This window comes from Fukomys damarensis, unplaced genomic scaffold, assembly GCF_012274545.1.
Source record: "Fukomys damarensis isolate Sample0158 unplaced genomic scaffold, DMR_v1.0_HiC HiC_scaffold_19, whole genome shotgun sequence".
NCBI classification, from domain to species: Eukaryota; Metazoa; Chordata; class Mammalia; order Rodentia; family Bathyergidae; genus Fukomys; species Fukomys damarensis.
This window is the reverse complement of record NW_022900931.1, coordinates 32068896-32089707: the sequence shown is the minus strand read 5'-3', so window position 1 is coordinate 32089707 and position 20812 is coordinate 32068896. Positions and strand designations below refer to the sequence as shown.

Genomic DNA, 20812 nt, shown 5'->3' with positions numbered 1-20812 from the left:
ACCCTGGTTGCTTGAGGAGCATGTGGCCCCCAGCAGGAGTGATGGCAGATGTCCACCATGTTCTCTGCTGAAGTCCCTTCCAGGCTCTGCATACTCATGCTTTGTACTTCTCAGAGGCTTAGATCCCTGAAGGCTGAGAGCTAAAAAAATCCCCAATTGTGTTTTTCCATGAAATCTTATGTAGACTATTTTTTCCTTTTCAGGGAAAACAAGTCACACTTGGAAGAAGATTTCCTTCTAAACCAGGGAGATGAAGTCAAATTGCAAATCAAATGTGGCCGTTGTCAGATCACTGCTCAGTCTTTTGCTGAAATCAAGTTTCATTTACTTTATGTTCATGGAGAGGAAATTCAGGGCAGGCTGCAAGAGGGGATCTTGCCAGGCCACAGAGGGGCTCAGGAAGCACTGGCCAAACATGCGGCTCCTGACTGGAAGCAACATCCAGAGAGAAGAAGGCAGGCAAAGCCTTGTGTCTCAGAGCAGGACTCTCACACACTTCCTGAGATGAAAAGACAACTCTACCTTCACCATGAGAATGGAGCAGAAATACTCAAGGGAAATGCAGGAGGCCAGCTGGGAACAGCGGAGCTCGGGGGAGATCCCCAAGGCCCAGAGTGTCCGAGTCACCACACTGTTTTCCTCTGGTCTCATTCAGGCTTCAGTTGCCTCCTGTGCTCCCAGACACTGGGGAGGAGGGAAGAGCTCCTTCTTCACTGGGAGCGCCAGCATAACTGTGAGGACCCCTCCAGACTTTGGGCTGTTCTGAATACATTCTCAAACCAAGGAGTGATAGAAATTTCCAGGGAAACTGGCACATGAAACCCTGAGGCAAAGTAGGATGAAAGAGAATTTTGCTAGCCCCTCTCTTTCGAAGCTTTGTGTTAATTATATGATTCAAATAAGTTGAGATGAACATTAATGAACAGAAGTAGTTTTTGTACATAGTTTTATTTTCTTATAAGATAAAACGTATGCCCTGGATGCATATTTTTCTAACTGTATGCACACTTACTTTCAAGTTCTGTGTACTGACTCTTAATATCTTAGACTTTATTTCAGAATAAATAAAAAGATCAAGATTGGAGATTGAAATGTAGAGGAATATAGATTATTCTTCAAATACAGTTTTCGGTAAAAATGTGTGTGTGTCCTTTCATTCAGATGTTCTCTGCTTATATTCAGCTGGCAACTCCATTTCAGGACAGCCATAGCATCGGGTTAGGTGGTAAATGGTGACATTTATTAAATTCTCTGGTTTATTTGAATATGCTGCAAGGCAGTCTTTTAATAAGGTTGTAATTTACTGTAACTTAAAATCCATGTTCTTAACCCAGTTGGTTTTTTTTGCTAATTTTGCTGTTTTCATAAATACACATTGCCTTGAAGGTTAGTTGTTGGTAAGCTGTAGTATTCGATATAAAAATAATAAAAATTTAATACTTCAGCTAATAAAAAAATTCACTTTCTTGGTAAAACTCATTTTCAAATAGTCTTTGGGGTCAGATATGTATAACCCGGAGAGTGAACTAGGTAGTTCAGTCCACATGTGCAGGTGTCTCAACTGTTCTCTCACTACCGAGTCACTTGAGAGGATTGTTGCTGGCTGATCAATTTTAGATACACCTGTGCCTTTCAAGCCACGTTCTCTTTGAAAGTCAGCAGTAAATGATTGCCTTTTAAATTCCTGAGAAATTACCTTCAGTCAGAAAAGTTGCCACTTGAAGTTTATGGCCATCCTGGCTACAAAATCATTTTCTTTGGTTTGTTTTTTTGTTTGTTTTGTTTTTTTGTTTTTTTTTTTTTCTTTTTTGGTATCGGGGATTGAACTTGGGTCCTTGCGCTTGCAAGGCAGGCAGAGGAACTGCTGAGCTAAATCCCTGGCCCTACAAAATCATTTTCTGAGAGGGAGATTTTGTTCACTCACCCGGCATCATGCACAGGGCCATCTCTGTTGGCTGAGCCTTAGGTCAGGCACAATCCAAACTTTTTTTCTGTACTAAAAGAAGTTACCCAGCAGAGGAACAATTAGATTCTACTTAAGAAGCCAATGGCTCTTAAGTCATCCTTTTTAATGCCTGGTTTTAAAAGCAAATACTTATAGACATGGTGTGGTTGAATTAATGCACAGAGGTAGAACTCAGTCTTCTCTATTTTTGCAAAGAGTTTTATAAACTTGAGAAAAAGTGTTCAGAATTCTCTGAAGGATTTCTCATAGTTTATGATGGATCACACTCTCCATTAATACAGAGTGATAACTTCAGACCACCACTGAATTTTTAGAATCCCAGGGTTCATCAAGAAATAGCTGTACCATTTCAATGTAGTTACATGTTTGCTTCTTGGAAGATTGGTCCTGGAGACATTACAAAATGAGAACTATAAAGAATACTACCTGAATTGAAACTATGAAACTTAAATTCAAACCTTGAAATAATTCATAGACTTCTCAGTCCTCAGATACAAAGTTTTTCAGAAATACTGGCCAGTTGGCGAAGGACAGAGAAGTGAGTCTGGGTGTGTATGGAGGCCTATGCATGGGGACAGAATGCACCCACCCAGCAGGGAATGGAAAGTCTGACCTCCCCTTGGTTGGGGAGGCAGCCAACTGTGACCAGCATTCAACCACATCTTAGAGTCTGGACAGTCTTAGGAAAGAAGCAAAGAGTTATGGGAACACAGAGGTAGGAGATATGATTAGCTCATGATTAAGTGCTCTGGCTGGATCCCCTCCTAGAATTTGTTTCAGGGTAGTTAGTGATTGAGTAATCCTGGCTAAATCTGTGCAACTAATCATGGCATGGATCCTTGTGGTGAGGGGCAGGCAAGACAAGAGTGGAAGGGTCAACATGTACTTTTGTTTTTTTGTTTTTTGGTAATACTGAGAACTGAACCCAGGACCTTCACTCTGAGCTATATCCCCATCCCTTTTTCTTTTCTGCTTTGAGACATGGTCTTGCTAAATCACTCAGGCTGAGCTCAAACTTTCAATCCTTTCTCAGCCACCCCATATGCTGGGATTAAAGGTCTGTGCCACCACACCCAGCTGAGAAAACTTTTTTAAGAGAGAAGGAAACTTGGAGTCTTCTTGGGTGCCTGGGGGTGGGAGTAGGGTGGGGTAGGGGGACATTGAAAATACAATACTTGTTCCAGTTCTCAGATTCTCTGAGCTCTCCCTGTGTGACAGTGGGAATGGCCCCAGTGCAAGCCAAGACAAGGGGTTTCTGGCCCTTAAATTGTAGCAGTGGCTCAATCCCCGGTACCAAAAAAAAAAAAAGGAAATTACAGCATTGCCTCATCAATGAGAATGATGTAACTTCGGGGCAGCTCATTGCCTGCCTAGGGTGTAGAAGTATTAGTGGCACAATCCCAGAGTATATTTCAACCAAAGTCCATGGAGGGGAGGACAGCGTGCTCTAGTCCTTATTTCCTGTGATCTTGAGAGATTACCTTTCTGAGACTCCATGCCCTCCTCTAAAGTGAGAGTCGTGGCCCTACTTCAAGGTTGAAAAGAGGCTCTGAGATACAAAGAAAATACCTGGCACATTTGGCCACATACTAATAGATGGCTGGTATTTATTAGATTTGGGTCAGGTTTGGAAAAATATATTCTACCATATAAAGACAATTTGAAATAGATCCAGTAGACTTTTAAGGATTAAAAACTTAACAACAACAAAAATTTACATCTTTGCTTAAAAAGTGCATTTGAGTTTTTAAATAACTGATAAAACTAGAGTTGGGGTTTGCTAAGCATCTGTTCATAATCAGTACAGCACAGTGATTCTTGTCCAGGCTTCATGTTGGGCCCATAGTCCTCAGCTCTTGGGCGCAGCCCCTCCCTGAAGAGCCACCTCCTGCCCTTCTCTGGCCCCTGGTCTAGCTGTTGTCACTCTGTGTGTGTGTGTGTGTGTGTGTGTGTGTGTGTGTATACACATACACATACCCCATCCAGAAGCCCCTGTTGGTGGCTGCATCAGCTAAATACAAAATTGTTCCTTTGCTTTTTATGAATAAATCAGCATTAAAAGCAACCAAACTTACAGCTAGCTAGGAAAGCACCAAGGCAAATTGGGTCAATTCAGCACTTTTACTTTTGCTACATATCTTTTGCTTCTTGGGAAACTATCCCACAGCCAGCAAGACTAGATTCTTTTTCTTTTGGCTTTAAATTGTTTCTAAAAGTTACAGTGTTTTAAATCTGTATTGTTTTATTACCCGTCATTTTTATTCATGTCCCGTTTTGTTGCACACACTCTCTCTCATGGACCTTTTCCTAGTTTAGCCTGCCTGCTCCTCTGTTAAGCTGTTCCTCATATGGAAAGTTGTCTCTTCTTCAGCACACCATAAATAATCAAACCTGGGTGCGTTCCATTGCCTTCTCTGGCTGCAGGCTCCTCCCCCTCCCAGCTGTTCAGCTCTGGTCTTCTGTGGCCCCGGTGACATGATTGTTGGCAATAAATGCTCAACTTCATTTATTTATGAGGACTCTCAGATCTGGACTGGTTTGCTCCATTCAAGCTGCTGACATGCTTTGTTAGGTTTGTATTTTATAGTCTCCCTTTTTCACTGAGCTCCTTTTTCCTGAGAAAAAAGTGCCCTGGTAAGGATAGACTGGGATTTAGCAGAACAGGTTTTTCACTTCAACTTTATACTGACTTTGCGGACGTTGAACAATCAACAGCTTATCTGGGCTTGCGGGGCAATCTCATATGTATTTTAACTGTATCTGCCTCTGCAGGAATCTTACTTTTGGAAGAGAAATGTTCATTGTATCTGTACGTGGCCACAGTCATGGTGATTCCCATAATAAAACTATAATCACCTTTTCTCCAGCACATTCTAAACTTGTGTTTAGTATGCAGATGTTGGTTTAGCAGCACATCACATTTTCCATCCTCTGAAGTGTGAAAATGTTTCAGTGTGTTGCTTAATCTTAGGAAAAATGTTATCCATTGAAGGAAACCAAAGTGATGGAAAGATTACTTTTCTAATTTTGATGTGTAGACAAACAGCTTTCTTTTTTTAATTAAATTTGCTCTTCAGAATTACCCCAATCACCATTAGTTTAGCAGTGAAGAAATCTTTAATAACAGGAGGGCAATACTTGACTTTTTTAGTATGTTCCAAATACAAAGTTGCAAGTTATTAGTATTATAATAGGTCATTTTTGATAAGCCAAATACCCAGTAAGTATTACTCAATAAGATTTTCCCTACCTTCATTAAATATGGATTTAATCAATACCTACAAGTTGCAAGGAGAACCACTGGGTGATCCATCAGCATCTGCAGAGAACAAAGCAATGGACATGGTCTGATTACTGCCTGCATGGTAATATCTATCACGAAACCCGGCCATGGGTGAGATCTAGGGAAAACATACGAGCTGCATAACTACCCCAAAGCTCTTTCTGTGTGGTAACATTTAAGGATATCTTCATAGAAAACTAGCACTCTACCTTTTCCAGGCTAAGATCTATTAAAGCACAATTAAATTTTCATAAGATATTCATTGAACCAAGCCTTTTGATGTGACTATCACCAAGAAGTTATTCTATAAATATTCCAAAAGACTGTCTTTCAAAAGGTTTTTATTCTTTCCTGAAGTATGCATGGAGTATGAGAAGCAAGAGGACAGGAATGTCGGGGCAAGATATGGGTACTTTTTGGCAGTGGAAGGTCCACAGGGCACTGGAAGAGTTGATGACTGGGTTCAGTGTCCATGACAAAATGTTGTGATTATTATGGCCCACCCTCTATGGAGAGAAATGAGACAGTGTCTATTAAAATCTGAAATGCACAAGGCTGGGGATTTAGCTCAGAGGTTCTGCCACCTACCTCCAAAACTCAAGGACCTGAGTTTGATCCCCAGTACCAAAAAAAATCTAAAATGCACAGACCTTGTGACCCAAAAGCCCACTTCCAAAAATTTTCCCTATAGATATAAGGCACATAGATAGACAAGTGTTATGGCTTGTATCTCTTCCCAAAGCCTTGTGCTCATAGGTGGGACTTTGAAGAAGTGGCTGGATATAGGGTGTGTGAAAATATACTAAGGGTGAGTGATAATCCTACTGATTGGCTTAGCATAGTTCTGGGAATCCCTGCCCTGGGTATGGGTGGCACCAACCAATAGGCTTACAGCCTGGATGGGATAAAAGGGAAAGGAAGGATTGCTGCTGCCGCCATCCTGCTATGAACTGTTTCTCTTCTGCCATCCTTCCCTGCCTTAGCGCCAGCTAAGTACGGACTGAAACCTCTACAAACTGTAAGCTAAAATAAACATTTCCTCCTTCGACTTGTGGGCACTGGGTATTTTGTCCCAGCAATAAGAAAGTAACGAAGATGAGTGAGGATGTTCACTGAAGTGCTGTTTAAAATGAGCACAACTGTCATCAGAAATATTACATTGACCTTATACAATGGAATATTATGCTGCATAATAAAAGAGTGAAGCAGAACTTTACATGCTGAAAAGAAAATGTGTGAGGGAAGAAAGGTGCACAAGTATAGTGTTCTCCAGTTTGCTTTTTTACAAAGAAGGGGAGGGTGAAAAGGGATAGATGTGTGCTGGGAGATGGAAATGAGGGACATATTCTCTTTCCCGATAGGACTGTTTTGCTGAATTTTAGTTTTTCAATTGAAAAGTGGCTTTACCAGCTAAGAGACAGTGTGCTATTATCATTAGGGCAGGGCTTAGCAAAATTATGACAGTGTAAAAATTAGTCCTATCCCTTTAGCTTTGGTGTCCCTCCTGCCTAACAGCCCCGCAAATACAATGGCTAACAACAAGAAAGACACTTTTCAACCTAATTTATCCATCCATCCACCCATGTATATTCACAGATACCTACATAAAAATAACAGTGCATATAGTTATATAATTGCTTTGTAGGCGCATTCAAATACTTTTCTTTTTTGGCAGTACTGGGGATTATACCCAAGACATTTGCAATGAGCTATGTCTCCAGTCCGTTTTTATCATTACTTTTTGTTTTTTGAGACAGGGTCTTACTAATTCAGTTGCCCAGGCTTCATTTGAATTTGCAATCTTCCTACCTCAGCCTTTCAGGGTGCTGGGATTAGAAGTATGCACTACCATTCTTGGCTCAAATTCCTGTTTTAAAAGCCAGCTACCTTGCACTGAACCAATTCATGTTCCACTAATTAGTAAATATAATTCAAAATACAATGCAGTCATTTTTTTCATATATTTACTTGATGCTTTTACTTCTTTGCCTGAGAAATGTCTGTTCATTTCAGATGCCCATTTTTGAATTGGGTCTTTATATTTGGGGGGCTGGTTTTTTGAGTTCTTTATATATTCTAGATAATGGTCCTTAGTCTGAGGAGCAGCTGGTAAAATTTTTTCCCACATTGTAGGTTGTCTTTTAGTTCTATTGATGGTTTCTTTTGCAGTGCAGAAGCTTTATAATAAGATGAGATCCCAGTTGTTAATTCTTTCTGCAAGTTCCTGTGCTACTGAAGATTTGTTCATAAAGTCTTTTCCTATGCCAATGTCTTCAAGAGTTCTGCCTAACTTATCACTGGTCATTCGAGAGATGCAGATGAAAACAACACTGAGATTCCACCTCACCCAACAAAGAATGGCTGCTATCAAGAAATCAACCAATAACAAATGTTGGTGGGGTTGTGGGGAAAAAGGAACCCTTCTCCATTGTTGGTGGGAGTGCTGACTGGTGTAACCACTATGGAAATCAATATGGAGATATCTCAAAGAAATAGGATTTGAGGTTCCATTTGACCCACCCATCCTCTGCTGGGTATCTTTCCAAAAGAATTAAAAGAATCATATCACAGTGATATATGTGCACCTATGTTTATAGTGGCAGTTTGTAATAGCTAAAACTTGGAAACAGCCCACTTGCCCATCAGTTGGAGACTGGATAAAGAAGATGTGGTTTTTCTATAAAATGGAGTAATACTCAGCCATAAAGAATGAGAAGCTAGAGTCATTCATAGGAAAATGGATACATATTGAGGATATACTCCTAAGTGAAATAAATAAGTCACGTGTAAATACTGAATAGTTTCTCTGGTGTGAAAAACTATAATGGTACATAAGATCCTAATGATATAATTGACAATGTGAAATAGGAAGAAAAGGGCTAAATGTGTAGGGGAAATGGGAAGGGTAGGGGAAAGGTAATAAGGGAAAAGAAAACATGAAAAAATGGAAACAAAGTATTTGTCAATAGGGAAGGGAGGAGGGGGTGAAGGGAGGACAGGGATAAGGGGAAAAATGAGAGCAAGACCTGTCATGTAAAGGTACAAGATCCCAATGATGAATGTAACTGTAATGTATACCTAGAATGTACCAAAAAACTCAATGAGAAAAAGAAAAATACAATGCAGCCATAGACTTCCGACTCTCTGATCCCTCCCTGTGTCATTATGGCCTTCCCAGGCTATCACCCAGTCTCCCAGGTCCTTGCCGGGGATCAATGAGTGACTGTTACCTCTCTCTACATATTTGCATCTTACAGGTCTCTTGAAGGGTGGCCTCAGGCCAAGGGATAATTAATTCTAGGACTTTCAGTGATCTTTTGGCCAACAGGCAGGCCTTTGGTGCTGGCAGTGGAAATCAAGTCCTTTGCTCAAGATGTAAATTCTGGCAGTCAGCCCACAGCCTTCCCAACCCTTCCCCAGCTCTCTTCTCCCACTCCATGAATTTCAGTAGGTGATGGGTATGGCTCCTTCCTTACCCTCCTCCCAGCCTCATTGTCTGGCCAAGAGCTCTGCCATGTGCCAGGCCTACAAGGTCACAAAGATAGAACATGGTCAAAAAGAGGCCTCTTGTCCTTCAAAGTGATGTCTGTCTTTGAGAGACATCTCTCCAGGAAGTAATTCTGAAGCTAGGCTGTATTTGATTAAGGTAACAAATGCTACAGCCTCTGCTCCTGTGAGACGTCCAGTGCTTTTTTCTTACCTGTCGCTTGGCCCCACCACTCCAAGGTAACACCTAGTTAACTCACATGCTCCTGCATGGATTCCTCAGAGCTGCTTCTGGTTCAGTTTTAGTAAGTTGGCTTAAAGAAAATAGGTCTGGTTTCCCTTTTTATAACAGCTTAAGCCTTTCCCAGATTGCCAAATGAGTATTTATGGAGCAACTCACAGGCCCTCCAGGACCTTCCCAAGTCCACACACTGCTCCCGAGAGTTGGCAGTCCTGTGGAGAACCACACTCCGGGTCTGCGCTCTTGGGGTCACCAGCCCAAGAGCCAGCCTGGCCCAGGGCAGCCCAATGACTTCACTTGGAGCTGCTGCGGCTGAGGTGTACACATGGATGTGGGAAGGGAATGTGGCCCCACATGGGAAACAGTAACTGTGGTATTAATGATTGTTATAACTACAGAGTCTTTGTTGTGGAAGAGGGCAAGCTTATGCAATTATCACAAAGGATTCAAATGCTCTCCAAGGTCCTGTGGGATTAGCTGGGACTTCAGTCCAGATACAGTTGGGACATTTTCCACATGGACACCAGCTGGCCTCCTTGTTGGAAATCTCAGAAGAGAAAGCCCAGGGCTGGAGAACAGTAATTTGCTAGTATTGAAACAGTGGCTAAGAAACTGGGCAGTTGCAACCCAGAATCTGCTCTCTTCTGGAGATAAGGAGAGTGTATTGGGCTGCAGTCACGGGCTAGTGTTGTGACGATTCATTTGGAAATAGCAAAAGGCCTTCTCGTACTACAAGGAATTTAAGATGTATTCAGAAAGGCCCTCTACATACTCCAGCATTAATAGTCATTTAATTTGGTAAAGAAGTCACTGAGTTTCATTTGATGGCAAATGAAAGAGCCAGGGCTGCTGTTAGGATGCTTGCCCATGTTCCCAAAATGCAAGCTGCTGGCCCTCTTCTCCCTCACCTGAGGCTGGGTGTGATCAGTCGTGTGCCCACTGTAAAGCTGGCACTGAACCTTTCGTCCTCTAGAGCTCTGGAGCCTGAGTCACACTCAACTGCGGGTTGACACCTCTCAGTTTGCTACCACGTGCAGCCATGCCAGTACAGACAGCAGTGGGCTCTTGAACCATCTGGGTTTCTGTCAGTTTTCTCAGCATCTTTGGGAAAATGTCTTAAATGGACAGTACCTGCAAAAGACAATTAAAATAAGACATGTAAGATGTCCGCTGAAAAGCCATCAGGCCTGAAGCACACAGAAAGTCTTTTTCCCTCCCTATCACCACCAAACTCATGTTTCTCATGTGATCGGTTGTAGAGGCCTCACCTTCTGACCCTGTGCCACCAGGGAATGTGTCAGAACAGCAGTCACCACTGAGGTGGAGGTGCCACCTTGGAGCCAAGCCTTTCTCCTCTGGGGAGGGCTGACCCTGATTCCACACAGCTTACCCCCTGAGGCACTTTCACTTTCTCAGATGAAGTCATTCCCTGGGGGCCAAGGCACCTGCAGTTCTGCACTCCAGCCGCAAGGGACAGATTTTATTATTCCCCAAGCGCGGAGTAGCTCTCCTCACTCACAGTGGCCCTTTGTTCTTAGCAGCCCTCTTTCTGCACTAACTGGAGCCAAGCCCTGAGGAAGCTGGTGGGAAAGCACTGTGAACCCCGCCCACAGAGCCTGTAGAACTCACCCCTCTCGGCAGCTGGCAGGCTCACTGCCCAACCTGGACCGCCTTCAGATGGGCTTTCTGTGTGTGCCTCTCTGTCAGTTTTTCCTCCCTGGCCTGCTGTGGTTTCCCAGAGTAGCTCCGGCATTACCTTTGTTAACAGTGATGACCACTTAGTGCACAGAAACATCTCTAACAAAACATTCAGAATGAAAGTTTAGCGTTTTGAATTAAGAGAGTAGGGGCAAAGCTAGAAGCAGTAGTATGCACCTGTAGTCCTAGCTACTTGGGAGGCTGAGGCAGGAGGATCCCTTGAGCCCAGGAACTCAAGACCAGCCCAGAGAACATAGCAAGAGCCCATCTCAACAACAAAAAGTGGGGAGGGGTAGCAAAGAACAAAATTTAAAAAGGAAAACGCAGAATCTGGACATTCCCAGAATGGAAGATATTATAGGGGCAGAGGGATATAAACAAAAACTCAGGAATAAACACGGATGACTGGCACTGTAATATCATCAAGTGCCTGACTGGGGCTGACAAGTGTAAGATGGTTCCATGCTCACCTGTGTACCGTGTGCTTGAGAAAATGTGCCCTACAGCATCATTATGAAAGTGCCACATTTACTTAGGCTGACCTTGTCCCCTTCCCAGAAACAAAGGCCAAGACCCACACTGGCATAAACTACCATTCAGGAAACCAGCATACCCCTACAGGATGATGTGCCCTCACCAGGCATCCCCAGTGAGACGCCGGTCTTATAGCACCACTCTGCTGCTAAGAGTTTCCCTCCTCCCTCTGCATCTGCCACACTTTAAATAGGAACTGTTGCTTCCCACTATACCAGCCTTGACTCCCCCATTTGTCACTAGGAGCCCCACTTCCCCATTCTTTGCCAAAGTGAGGGCAAGGACCTGAACAGAGGCCGAGGATCACCCGGAGACCCCTGCAGGACGTGACAGTAGGAGAAAGTCGCCAACAGGGAAGGACAGAACCTCTGTCCAGTCCTCCCACTGGACAAGAGCGTGGCCTGTGTCACTGAAATGTGGTGCCTTGCTGGCCTGCTCACTCCCTCACTCAGAGTTCAAATGCAGGTACCATGTGAATACTGAAGGTCTTCATCGGAATCTCTCCAGTGAAGGTTAAGGAAACTACCAGTGTTCTGATCTCCTATGTAAATTATGCTTCTCAGGGCCAACCTGGACCACGGCCTTCACGAAACAGAATCACCAAGGGCTTGAGCAAAGGGAGGACCAGGTACACAGGCCAGATGACAATGTGGTTCCTCCTCACTCTTCTGGTCTTCCTCGTAGCTGGTCACAGCAATTCAATGTGTGAACCTCACTCTTTATGTTTCCAGGGCTGTAGAAATGATGGCTGTCCAAAGGGGTGGGAAACACATCCCTTAAACACGACAGCAAAGACCTCGCCTACAAAACAGACAGATACTCCGTGCCCCAAAGTGGACACTGTCACCAACGCCTACATCAGCCCGTGGGAACCAACTCTTCAGGTGGGGGAGCCCTGACGGGACACAAGTGCTGACTGACTTACCAGTGCAGGAGATTTTGGAATTGTACGTCACGGCTGAGACTGACTTGCATTTGAAAGCAATGCATTAGTAGTACATCTTTCAACACTGTATTTTCTCTGCTTTTGTATCTTCCTGATGAATTAAGTGCCTGTGTAAGGCGAGGGATTGAAAACACTAGCAGCTGAATCTCTTCATAGATCTGCCTGCCGGATTTGCTTCAAGGAGAAGCAGAGGGACGGACTCCACACGGCTCCTCCAACCAAGTCCGTCAGCGCAAACCGGCTGTTTCCCGTGCCGCCCTGGGTGGATAACACGAGCTCCTCGCCCTGCACGTCTCCAAGCCGTTTTGAACAAGGCCTGCTAATTGAATTCAGTTGTTTGCCATTTAAAATGATTCTGCTTTCCACAGAGCAAGAATATATTAAACTCATTTCATCTGTCAGCCAAGAAGAATTGGAGCCTGCATTTTTATTGCCAACTGACTTATGTTCACCTTTATCTCAGATTTTTTTTTTTTGGAAATGTTTACAATGTAATTAAAGACAATCTAGTCAAATTATCTCTTTGAATTGGTCCCTTTGGGGGAAGATAAAGGAGGAGGAGAGGCACCTATGACTGCTTCCTTTTTTGCTGAGCATGGCTGCCTTCTCACACAAAAATTCATCATGCATCTGTTCATTGAGATCATTTTGTAATGTCACTGGTGATTTAACAATTACACAATATTGTAATTAAATGTTCAAGTGCTCCCTTCCCTTTTCCCATTAGGAATGATCATGGAACTTGATTAATTTCTGCCATTTGGAAAGGACCTGGCTTCAGTAATATTGTTTCCTGTGATGCACACCTCAGGGAAAACGATGATCTGAATGCTGAAGTCGGAACCAATGAACTCAGCCGCTTCCCCCATGAGCCGCATTTGTCAGGCAGGGCTCAAGCCGGCTTCTCAGGTCTCTGGGGCTCAGTGCCTCTGGGCATCGCATGCCTACTGCCAGCTGCAGAAAGCATTCTCTGGGTGTAGTGGCACGACAGGTAGGGTTATAAATCCCCAGAGGCAGGCCGGGTACTGCACCTACTCAGCATCAGGAGCCTCCACTGCTCCGGAAACCTCGCTGATTGGCACAAGTTTGATGCCCTGCCGGTCAAAAAGAGGAAGAGTGCTAAAAAGTGGTGGAGTGGCAAAGTGAAACCTCTGGATTCCTAAACATCAGAGGGGAGCCTCTGGGCTGGAGAAATTTAAGAGCAAATCCTTAGATGCTGCTGTCAAATCAGAAATCAGCCCGCGAGGGCCCCTAGTGGAGGCCCCGAGTTTTAAAGGCAGCTGCAAGGAGCCCCCAGATGGTCACGTGCACAGCTGGAATGCCCCGAGGTTCTGACCCGGGTGAGCAATTCTGTTCCGTCGGACTTTCCCCGACTTTGGTGTTAAATAAACAAACAATGACAGCAACCCAAACCTACAGTGTAATTGGGATCCAGCAAATGAGTTGTCAAAAGAAAACTGCCTGATCTTCCCAGGAGGCGTGGTGCCAGTCTGCTTGCTTTGGAAGATTTAAACAGCTCTTCCCCGCTGAGCGATAAATGTAAACCCCAAGTTTGCTGCACAGATCTGGCTTTTACTAAGGAGACTGGTTTGGTCTTTGTTCTTTTTGCTTATTCTCTCACTTTCCTCTTCAATGTAAAATCGGAGGTCTTTGATATTTAATACAGAGGCGGACATCTTCTGTCAACCTTAGCTGTGCTAGAATCCTGGAAATGAGGCCTTACGGATCCCGCAGTCCCCACCGTGCTCTTGCACCACCCCCCAGGTTTATTTAAAAGAATCAGCTCAGCATAATCTGCTCCTCCCTGTTCTCATTTCGCTCCTCACAGCAGCGTTTATCAATGTGTGAATACATCTTGAAGATGAGCCCAAATCCTTCTAGAGATTCCCCCAAAGTTCAGGAAATAGGGTTCTTTCCACTTAGTCTGACAATAATGAACTAAGTCTTTCCCATTAGTGGTGTCTCCTCAGTAGCCAAGCAAAGCATGGCAGCACGCCCTCCGTACCCGTGAAGGCATGTCACCTTTGCTGCCACGGCCCTTCTACTGTAACAGTCACAGGCGTGCTGCAGTGCCTCACTTGGGCCCGGGAGGGTTCACGGTGCCTCCAGACCTGGCCAGCCTGGGTCTGCATGGGCCCGGCCTCCACCCCACCGTGCCAGGGCCGTGGTGTAGAGACTCTCCAGTGTCCACAGACCCCAGCCCATTTCCACGGTGGCCTCGTGGTGGGATGTCTGCACAGGACCGCCTGATCACCCTTCCATCAGGAGGCTGCCTGCCCTGGGGGCTCGGGATGGGGATGCCCTCGGCCTCACCCTGGGTTCACACTTCCAGACTGCATCATGTCCAAACAGAGTGGCCTTCTACTCTTCCAGCCTCTTTCAGGCTTGACGCTCTTCCTAAACCTGATCCATTTTACTCCAGACTCACCAGTCACGGGTCATTAGTCCTGCACAGAAGAACCCCTGGGCAGTGGCCTCGAGGCCTGAGCAGGAGGGCATCAGAGGAATGAGGCAGGTGAGTGTGGATGGAGTGAGTCAAAGGGTGTGGGAGAGAGAGGCCTCTGGGCCCGGGAAGACCGGAGATGGCCTGAGAGGAAAAGGCCGGTTCAGGAGGGACCTGTCACAACCCTGGCTCCCCGAGAGACGGGCCAGGCTGAAGCCACAAAGCCACAGGCCACCAGGCCGGTGAACACCCACTTCCTGCCAATCCCCAGCTCAGCAGGAATGAGAAGGAGGACTGCTGGACTCAGCATGGTTTTCGAAAATGAGGGATGCTTGACCAGATTCTCCATCGTGGTGCTCTGGGGGAAATCCCATTACAACTTCTGAAGCCCTGCTGGATTTATGAGTGGAGAGGGTTGTATATCCGGGAATTGAGCTGTTTGTTACACCAGCCCTGCCTCAATCCCCCAGCTATTACCCAGTGACAGCAGGTTTACTCTTAAAAACCCTGACCTGGTCTGAAATGCACCTGCCCCAGACAGAGGAGATAAACCAGGATTTAAAGGCAGTGCATTTTCTACCAGGCCACTTTATCTGGATTGACTGCTCTGGGTTTTCAGCTAAATGTGAATGTGAAGGATAATTACCATCATGTGTTACCTGAGATTACAGGGTTGTGTTCCAACTAATGACACCAGGAGAACCAAGCAGTTGTTAATATTTAATCAGTCTCTTGGCTTAACAATTGGATAAATGAGGTGTGTAATTACACAATTACAAAAGACATTTCGTTTTGGATAGGAATGGTGCTGTTATTAATACTGAGGGGGAAAGCTGGTGGAAACACCGCCCTGGTTTACTTAGCAGCTATTACCCAAGAAGACCCTTCTGGGGGGGTTCTGACCTACGAAGTTTTAAGCACAGATCTCCAATGGCTTCCAGATAATGGACTTTCTTCCTCTGGGCCCCTCACTGTCAGATATCAGAGCAGCTGTTTTGTGGATGTCACAGATCTTACTGGAGTCTTCTGATGGGATAAGCTCCAGCATTTTCTGAATTGCATTCTGAAGGTGAGTTGTATTTGTTTGCTTGTTTATTGTTTCTCATTTTGGTTGCCACTGGAGAGAAATGAAGCCAAAGCTCAGGAATGTCAGTGCCACCTCCTTCCTTTTCCTGGTGTCCCATGCCGCCACCCAGCCTTACCATTGCTTGGCATCATAAGTGGCATTTGTCTTCCGTGGGAGCAGCCTGCATCGCCCCTTTTCCCTAGGATGCATACAGCTCTTCGGCAGGAAATGCACTTTTCTAATTGAGGGGCCCAGGCAACCAATTAGCTAAGTGCTCCTCCATGGCCCACGCCTGGAAAGCACAGTCAAGAGCCCATTAAAAGCACTTGACACATTTTAGCACCCAAACTGGCTGTCACCAGCCAGGATGGTGGCAGCTCTGCGACATGGATCAGAGCAAAATAAGAGTGGAATTTATTATGGTCAGATCGCTGCTCCTCAAGGGTCATTTGTCAGAGCTGCCAAGAAACTCTTCTCCCTTGGCTCCTTTGGTCAATACAAAGACTCACCGGACCCAACGTGTGCCCGGTGCCTAGAAAGCTCCACATCACCCACCACCTGCCTCCTGTGGGGCTTCCTGGCTTCCCTTTCTTTCAGGGCTGGAGGGAAGGACTATGTATGCAGCTTCCCCACCCCTCACCCGTCCAGCATCCTCCCTTCAAACCCACAGCCAGACCATCCGCATGAGCAAGAGCCCTTTTCACATCTGTGCCTTCTCCAGGGCCATCACCACGGACAGCCTGGGCCAGTGGTGGCGAACCTAGGCACACGTGCCACAGCGGACTGTCTGTATCATTGAAAGCTCTGCTGGTCTAGGAGGAGAGGCATGAAGGGAGAGAAAACAGAAACCAGAAGTCCTGGTGTACTTCACAGCTCAAACATCACCGTTTCTCTGGTTTTCCTTCCTTTTCCTCAGACACAGAGGCTGTCCCCACCCCCACCCCCACCCCCCGTGCTCCTGGAATCCATTACCTTCCAAAGCCTGGATGGCCCCATGGAGGACTCATGCTCCGGGAGACACATGGGCAGATCTGGTTCTGAATTCCAGCTCTGCTAGTCCTTATCAGTGTGAACTGGGATGATTCCCCTTTCTGGGTCCCCGTTCTCCTACTGCAGGCTGGGGACAGTCAGCTCTGTCTGACATCTCCGGGAGGGACCAGAGAGAAGCCTGGCCCTGTGGCAGCCATGCTACAGAAGCGACATGTCTGCCCTTCGTTTCAGCCTCCTCGTGCTGCCTGGATTATTTACCCGTGGCTGAAGGTAGCTAGGGCTATTTCATCTTTGGGTTTCCAGCACTCAACGGTATTCAAGTCCACAGAAAGCCCTCAATGAATACTGGTAATAATTCCAGGCTATTTTGTTTTCTTACAGCAGCTCCTGTAATGTCTCCTAAAAATCACAGCCTTGAATTTTTACTCTCTCCTCTTAAAAGCGGAAAAGAAATACGACATGAACTGAGCGGCGTGCATGGAGTCCGGCCCCTCGGTCTTCCGTCTTCCGTGCCACGCAGCTGCACCTCGGCCCCCTGCAGGCCCGCGTCGTCTGCTGTCCGCCAGGTTTCTGATGTGCCCATGACGGTGACACAGTCAGTCCCATGATAAGTGCCCGGCAGCAGGCTGGTGACAGCTATCTCACCAGCGAGTCCAGCCAGCGGAGCAGACGGTGACATCATCAAATCTTGCCGTAAGCATCATCCAGCTTCACATACTTTGGCTTCACATGTGAAAAGAAGTACACTAAGCTTCTTTGTAGACCTGGGGGTCTGGCACCAGAATGTTTCTTAACACATTTGCACTTAAATTGTTGGGGACCTAGAGAAGTATTTAGAGCACTGTTAACTGTTTGGGAGAAGTAAGCAGGTGAAAGCTACTGCTGCCTAGAGGCGCCTTCACTTGCCGATTACAAGCCTGATTATGCATGTAGTCTTTTCTTAAAAACAAAAGGGAACCCCTAGTCTCTCCCTGACTCAATTAGGGGGCTGGCCAAAAAAGAAACCCCGAGACCCTAGCCAATGTCTGCGTAATGAGTCCCTGCTGTCCCCTGCTGCTCCCCCACGCCGCCCCAGTGTTCAGCCTGGTCTTTCTCACTGGCTGGTGTTGAAAGGCTGTTCTCAGCTAAGTAAATAATGTTGGTACGAAGCCAAGGACTTGGAAGTGAGTTAATCCTTTCTCCATCAAAGTCCCCAACAACAATCTGGGTTTGTTTAACCATTTGGTATTGGTATTTCAGTGCTTTTTCATAAATACTAAGGGAATCACCCGTGTTGGCCAGGGTCCAGAGTGGCTGTCACAGCGAGGCATACAGTCGCTCTGGCTTTCCACAGATGGCGCATCGCGTCCACCGTATCAGAAGGAAGTGGTCCCTGCCCTACAGAGCTGTGGAGGTGATTACACTGAACTTGGATGGCACCTGATGTGTGTGGGTGACCAGGCTGAGTGCTTTTCGGGCAGCACTCCCTTAGCACAGGGAGTCCCTCGAGATGGGTGCTTTATCATGCCCACTCTCTGGAGAGAAACTGAGGCCCTGGGAGGTTTGGTAACTTGCTGCTGAGTCCTTGGTCCTGGATTCAAACCCATTGCCTAGTGGACAGATGTGCTCCAGCCTCTGCAGCAGGGATGGCTGCACAGGCTGCTGAAGTCTTGCTCTCCAATAGCCAGGGTCTTGGTGGGAGATTGTGGGGATGAAGACCTGGCTGGGCCCCAGAGGTGTCCGTCTCTGCCCTTGCCCCTTGAGGTTCTCCCTCCTTACCCACTCTGTCCTGCTATCCCTGGCCCAAGGAAACCCTACGCCTCAGGCACAGGACTCGGGACAGGCCTTCCCCTGGTGGTCTGAGGCTGTCTCCCATCCAGAGAGGGAAGGGAAGGGGTGTGCAAATCCTTGCCAACCTCCTGTTCCGACTTGCCCTGACAGACATAAGGTGATGTACCTCAGAACGGGAACAGGTCACCTTTTGGATCTGAGACCTTTGTAATATTCTCTCCTTGTGGGTTCTGGAAAGTAGAACTTCGGGGCTTTTCTATACAGTGCTGAGCTTTCCTGGGTAATTTTCCACAGCAATTCACATGTTTGTGATGACACAGAAATTTCTATTTCCCCACATGTTTATTTAAACATTAAATAGCACATTGCTAGGGCCATTGTTAGTTGCCATTTGGATGCCCACCTACAAGACCTAGAGCTCTTTGGGGACACAGCCTTTGCTTCTCTGTGGCCTAATGTTGAGGTGGCCCATGCAAATGGCAAGAATTTATGTGAAGTCCTACATTAATTCCAAAAATAGGGAGAGGAGAGAAAAGAGGGCATGGCAGAGTGGATTTTTGTTTTTCAGTATTGGAGATTGAAGCCAGGTCCTTTGCACTGAGCTATATCTCTTTCCCTTTTTAATTTTGAGACAGGGTCTCACTTAGTCACTAAATTTTCCAGGGTGGGTTCAAATTTGCCTTCCTCCTGCCTCAGCCTCCCAGAGTGCTGGGTTACAGGTGTGAAGCACCACATCCAGCTAATGGCAGGGATTTTGAAGAGGAGCTCTCTCTGCCAGAGTCAGCCCCAGACCGAAGCCACCAACCCAGAAGCCACAGGTTAAAAGAGAAGTGTGTCTTTGCTGCCCCTGTTTCAGTGTCCCCTTTGCCTGCCCAAGTCTTCCTTCCCATTCCCACAAGACATTGCTCTTCCTTTTGAGCTGTGACCCCTGGTCCTCATCCTAACCCCCTGCCCCGGAGAGCATCTCTCTCCTCCTGCCCTGGCCATTGTGGGTACACTTGTTCAGCTCATCTCTTCCTGGTGGCCTGTTTAGGCACCTTTTAATTGACTGGCATCATTCACCATAGCTAGACATAAAGATCTTTGTCACGAGCTCCCTAAGAAGGACAGTGTCGGCACAGGGGCCTAGTGATGGTGCCCACCTCACGCCAAGGGTGAGGGCTTCACTGGGGTTGTTCTTGAAGCTGACTCTGCATGCGGAGATGAGCTGGATGCTGGCTGCCCCATGCCTGCCTGGCCTTACATCCCACCACCACTCAGAGGGGAGATGGCTTCTCCAGGGGCCCAGCAGAGTCCTGGGAAGACCTGGGGGTGCTGGTCATAGTCTGTGTCATGGTCCAAGTCTGGGTCACATGCATATCCTGGGTCTGGGCTGGGGTGAGGTAAAGAAAGACAGCCCCACCCAGTCCAGCAGGGACACGTGCCCTGAGACCTGATGGCTCCCTACATGAAAATACGCTGCCAGACAGAGGCAGTCAGTTGTAAGGCACCATGGTGGAAGACAGCTGCTTACCTCATTGTAGCTAACCAAAAGTGAGCAAGGAGGAGGGGGGAGGGACCAAGGATAGGCTATACCCTTCAAAGGTACTCTCCCAGTACCCTAGTTCCTCCAGCCGGGCCCCCACTTCCAACAGCAGGTCAGCTGTGAACTCATAAGTAGATTATCCATTGATGAGGTTAGCAGCCAAATATCTAACCACCTTCCAAAAGCCCTGCTTCTGAACACGTGAACCTTTTGGGGGACAGATTGGATTCAAACCACAACATGAGGCCACTCAGATATAGCCAGGGTTGACTGCCACTGCCTTGAGCAGAGCTGACCGGCCTGTAGAGCTGAGAGCTCAAGTTCAAGGGGACTTGGTCTTCCTTGCCTGTCCCTCAAGTCTCACCCTTCATGGTGTGCAGCCCTTAAACTGCAGTTCTCAAACCTCCCCACATGCCCAGCAGGGAGCTCACAGCCTGGAAGCTTCAGGACAGTAAAACGGGGCGTGGGGACACTTGAAGGTTGTGGCACAGGAGAGCACAGGAAAGAGAATTAGCTCCACCTGGGAACTGTGGGCAGGGCTTCCCAAAAGGGGTGACGTGGAATGAGTCACATGGAATGGGAGCCTAGAAATACAGTGATGGTGGAGCCCACGTCCAGGAGACACAGAGTGTGCTGGGTCAAGGGGAGCCTGAGGGCTTTGTCTGAAAAGTGAAACGTCAGAATGTTGGGTGGTTGTGTTTTATAGGCCCCTAACGGTGTTGAAGATGGAAAACCAAGGCAGGGAAAGCTTTAGGAGGCAGCTACATTAGCCTAAGTCAGAAATGACTGTGGCCTGAACAGAGAGAGTGGCCATGGGATGGAACGAGATGGAACTCTCTCCCTCTCCCTCTCCCTCCCCCTCCC

At 46.6% G+C, this 20812-nt stretch overlaps 1 protein-coding gene across 14 annotated transcripts in view; it reads left to right on the top strand.

Annotated features, from left to right (window-relative positions):
* Positions 1-20812, top strand: part of Znf438 (zinc finger protein 438) — a 199876-nt gene that overhangs the window by 162226 nt on the left and 16838 nt on the right. For 6 of the 14 annotated variants that reach the window (XM_033765630.1, XM_033765631.1, XM_033765628.1 and 3 more), the window contains one exon: positions 204-1218. In XM_033765630.1, coding sequence (XP_033621521.1) covers positions 204-819 — 616 coding nt within the window. In that variant the 3' untranslated portion in view covers positions 820-1218. Of the gene's footprint in view, positions 1-203; positions 1219-14576; positions 14670-15575; positions 15667-16884; positions 17002-17095; positions 17347-20812 lie in introns of those variants that run through there. The other 8 variants (XR_779620.1, XR_779622.1, XR_779621.1 and 5 more) reach the window with 3 other exon arrangements.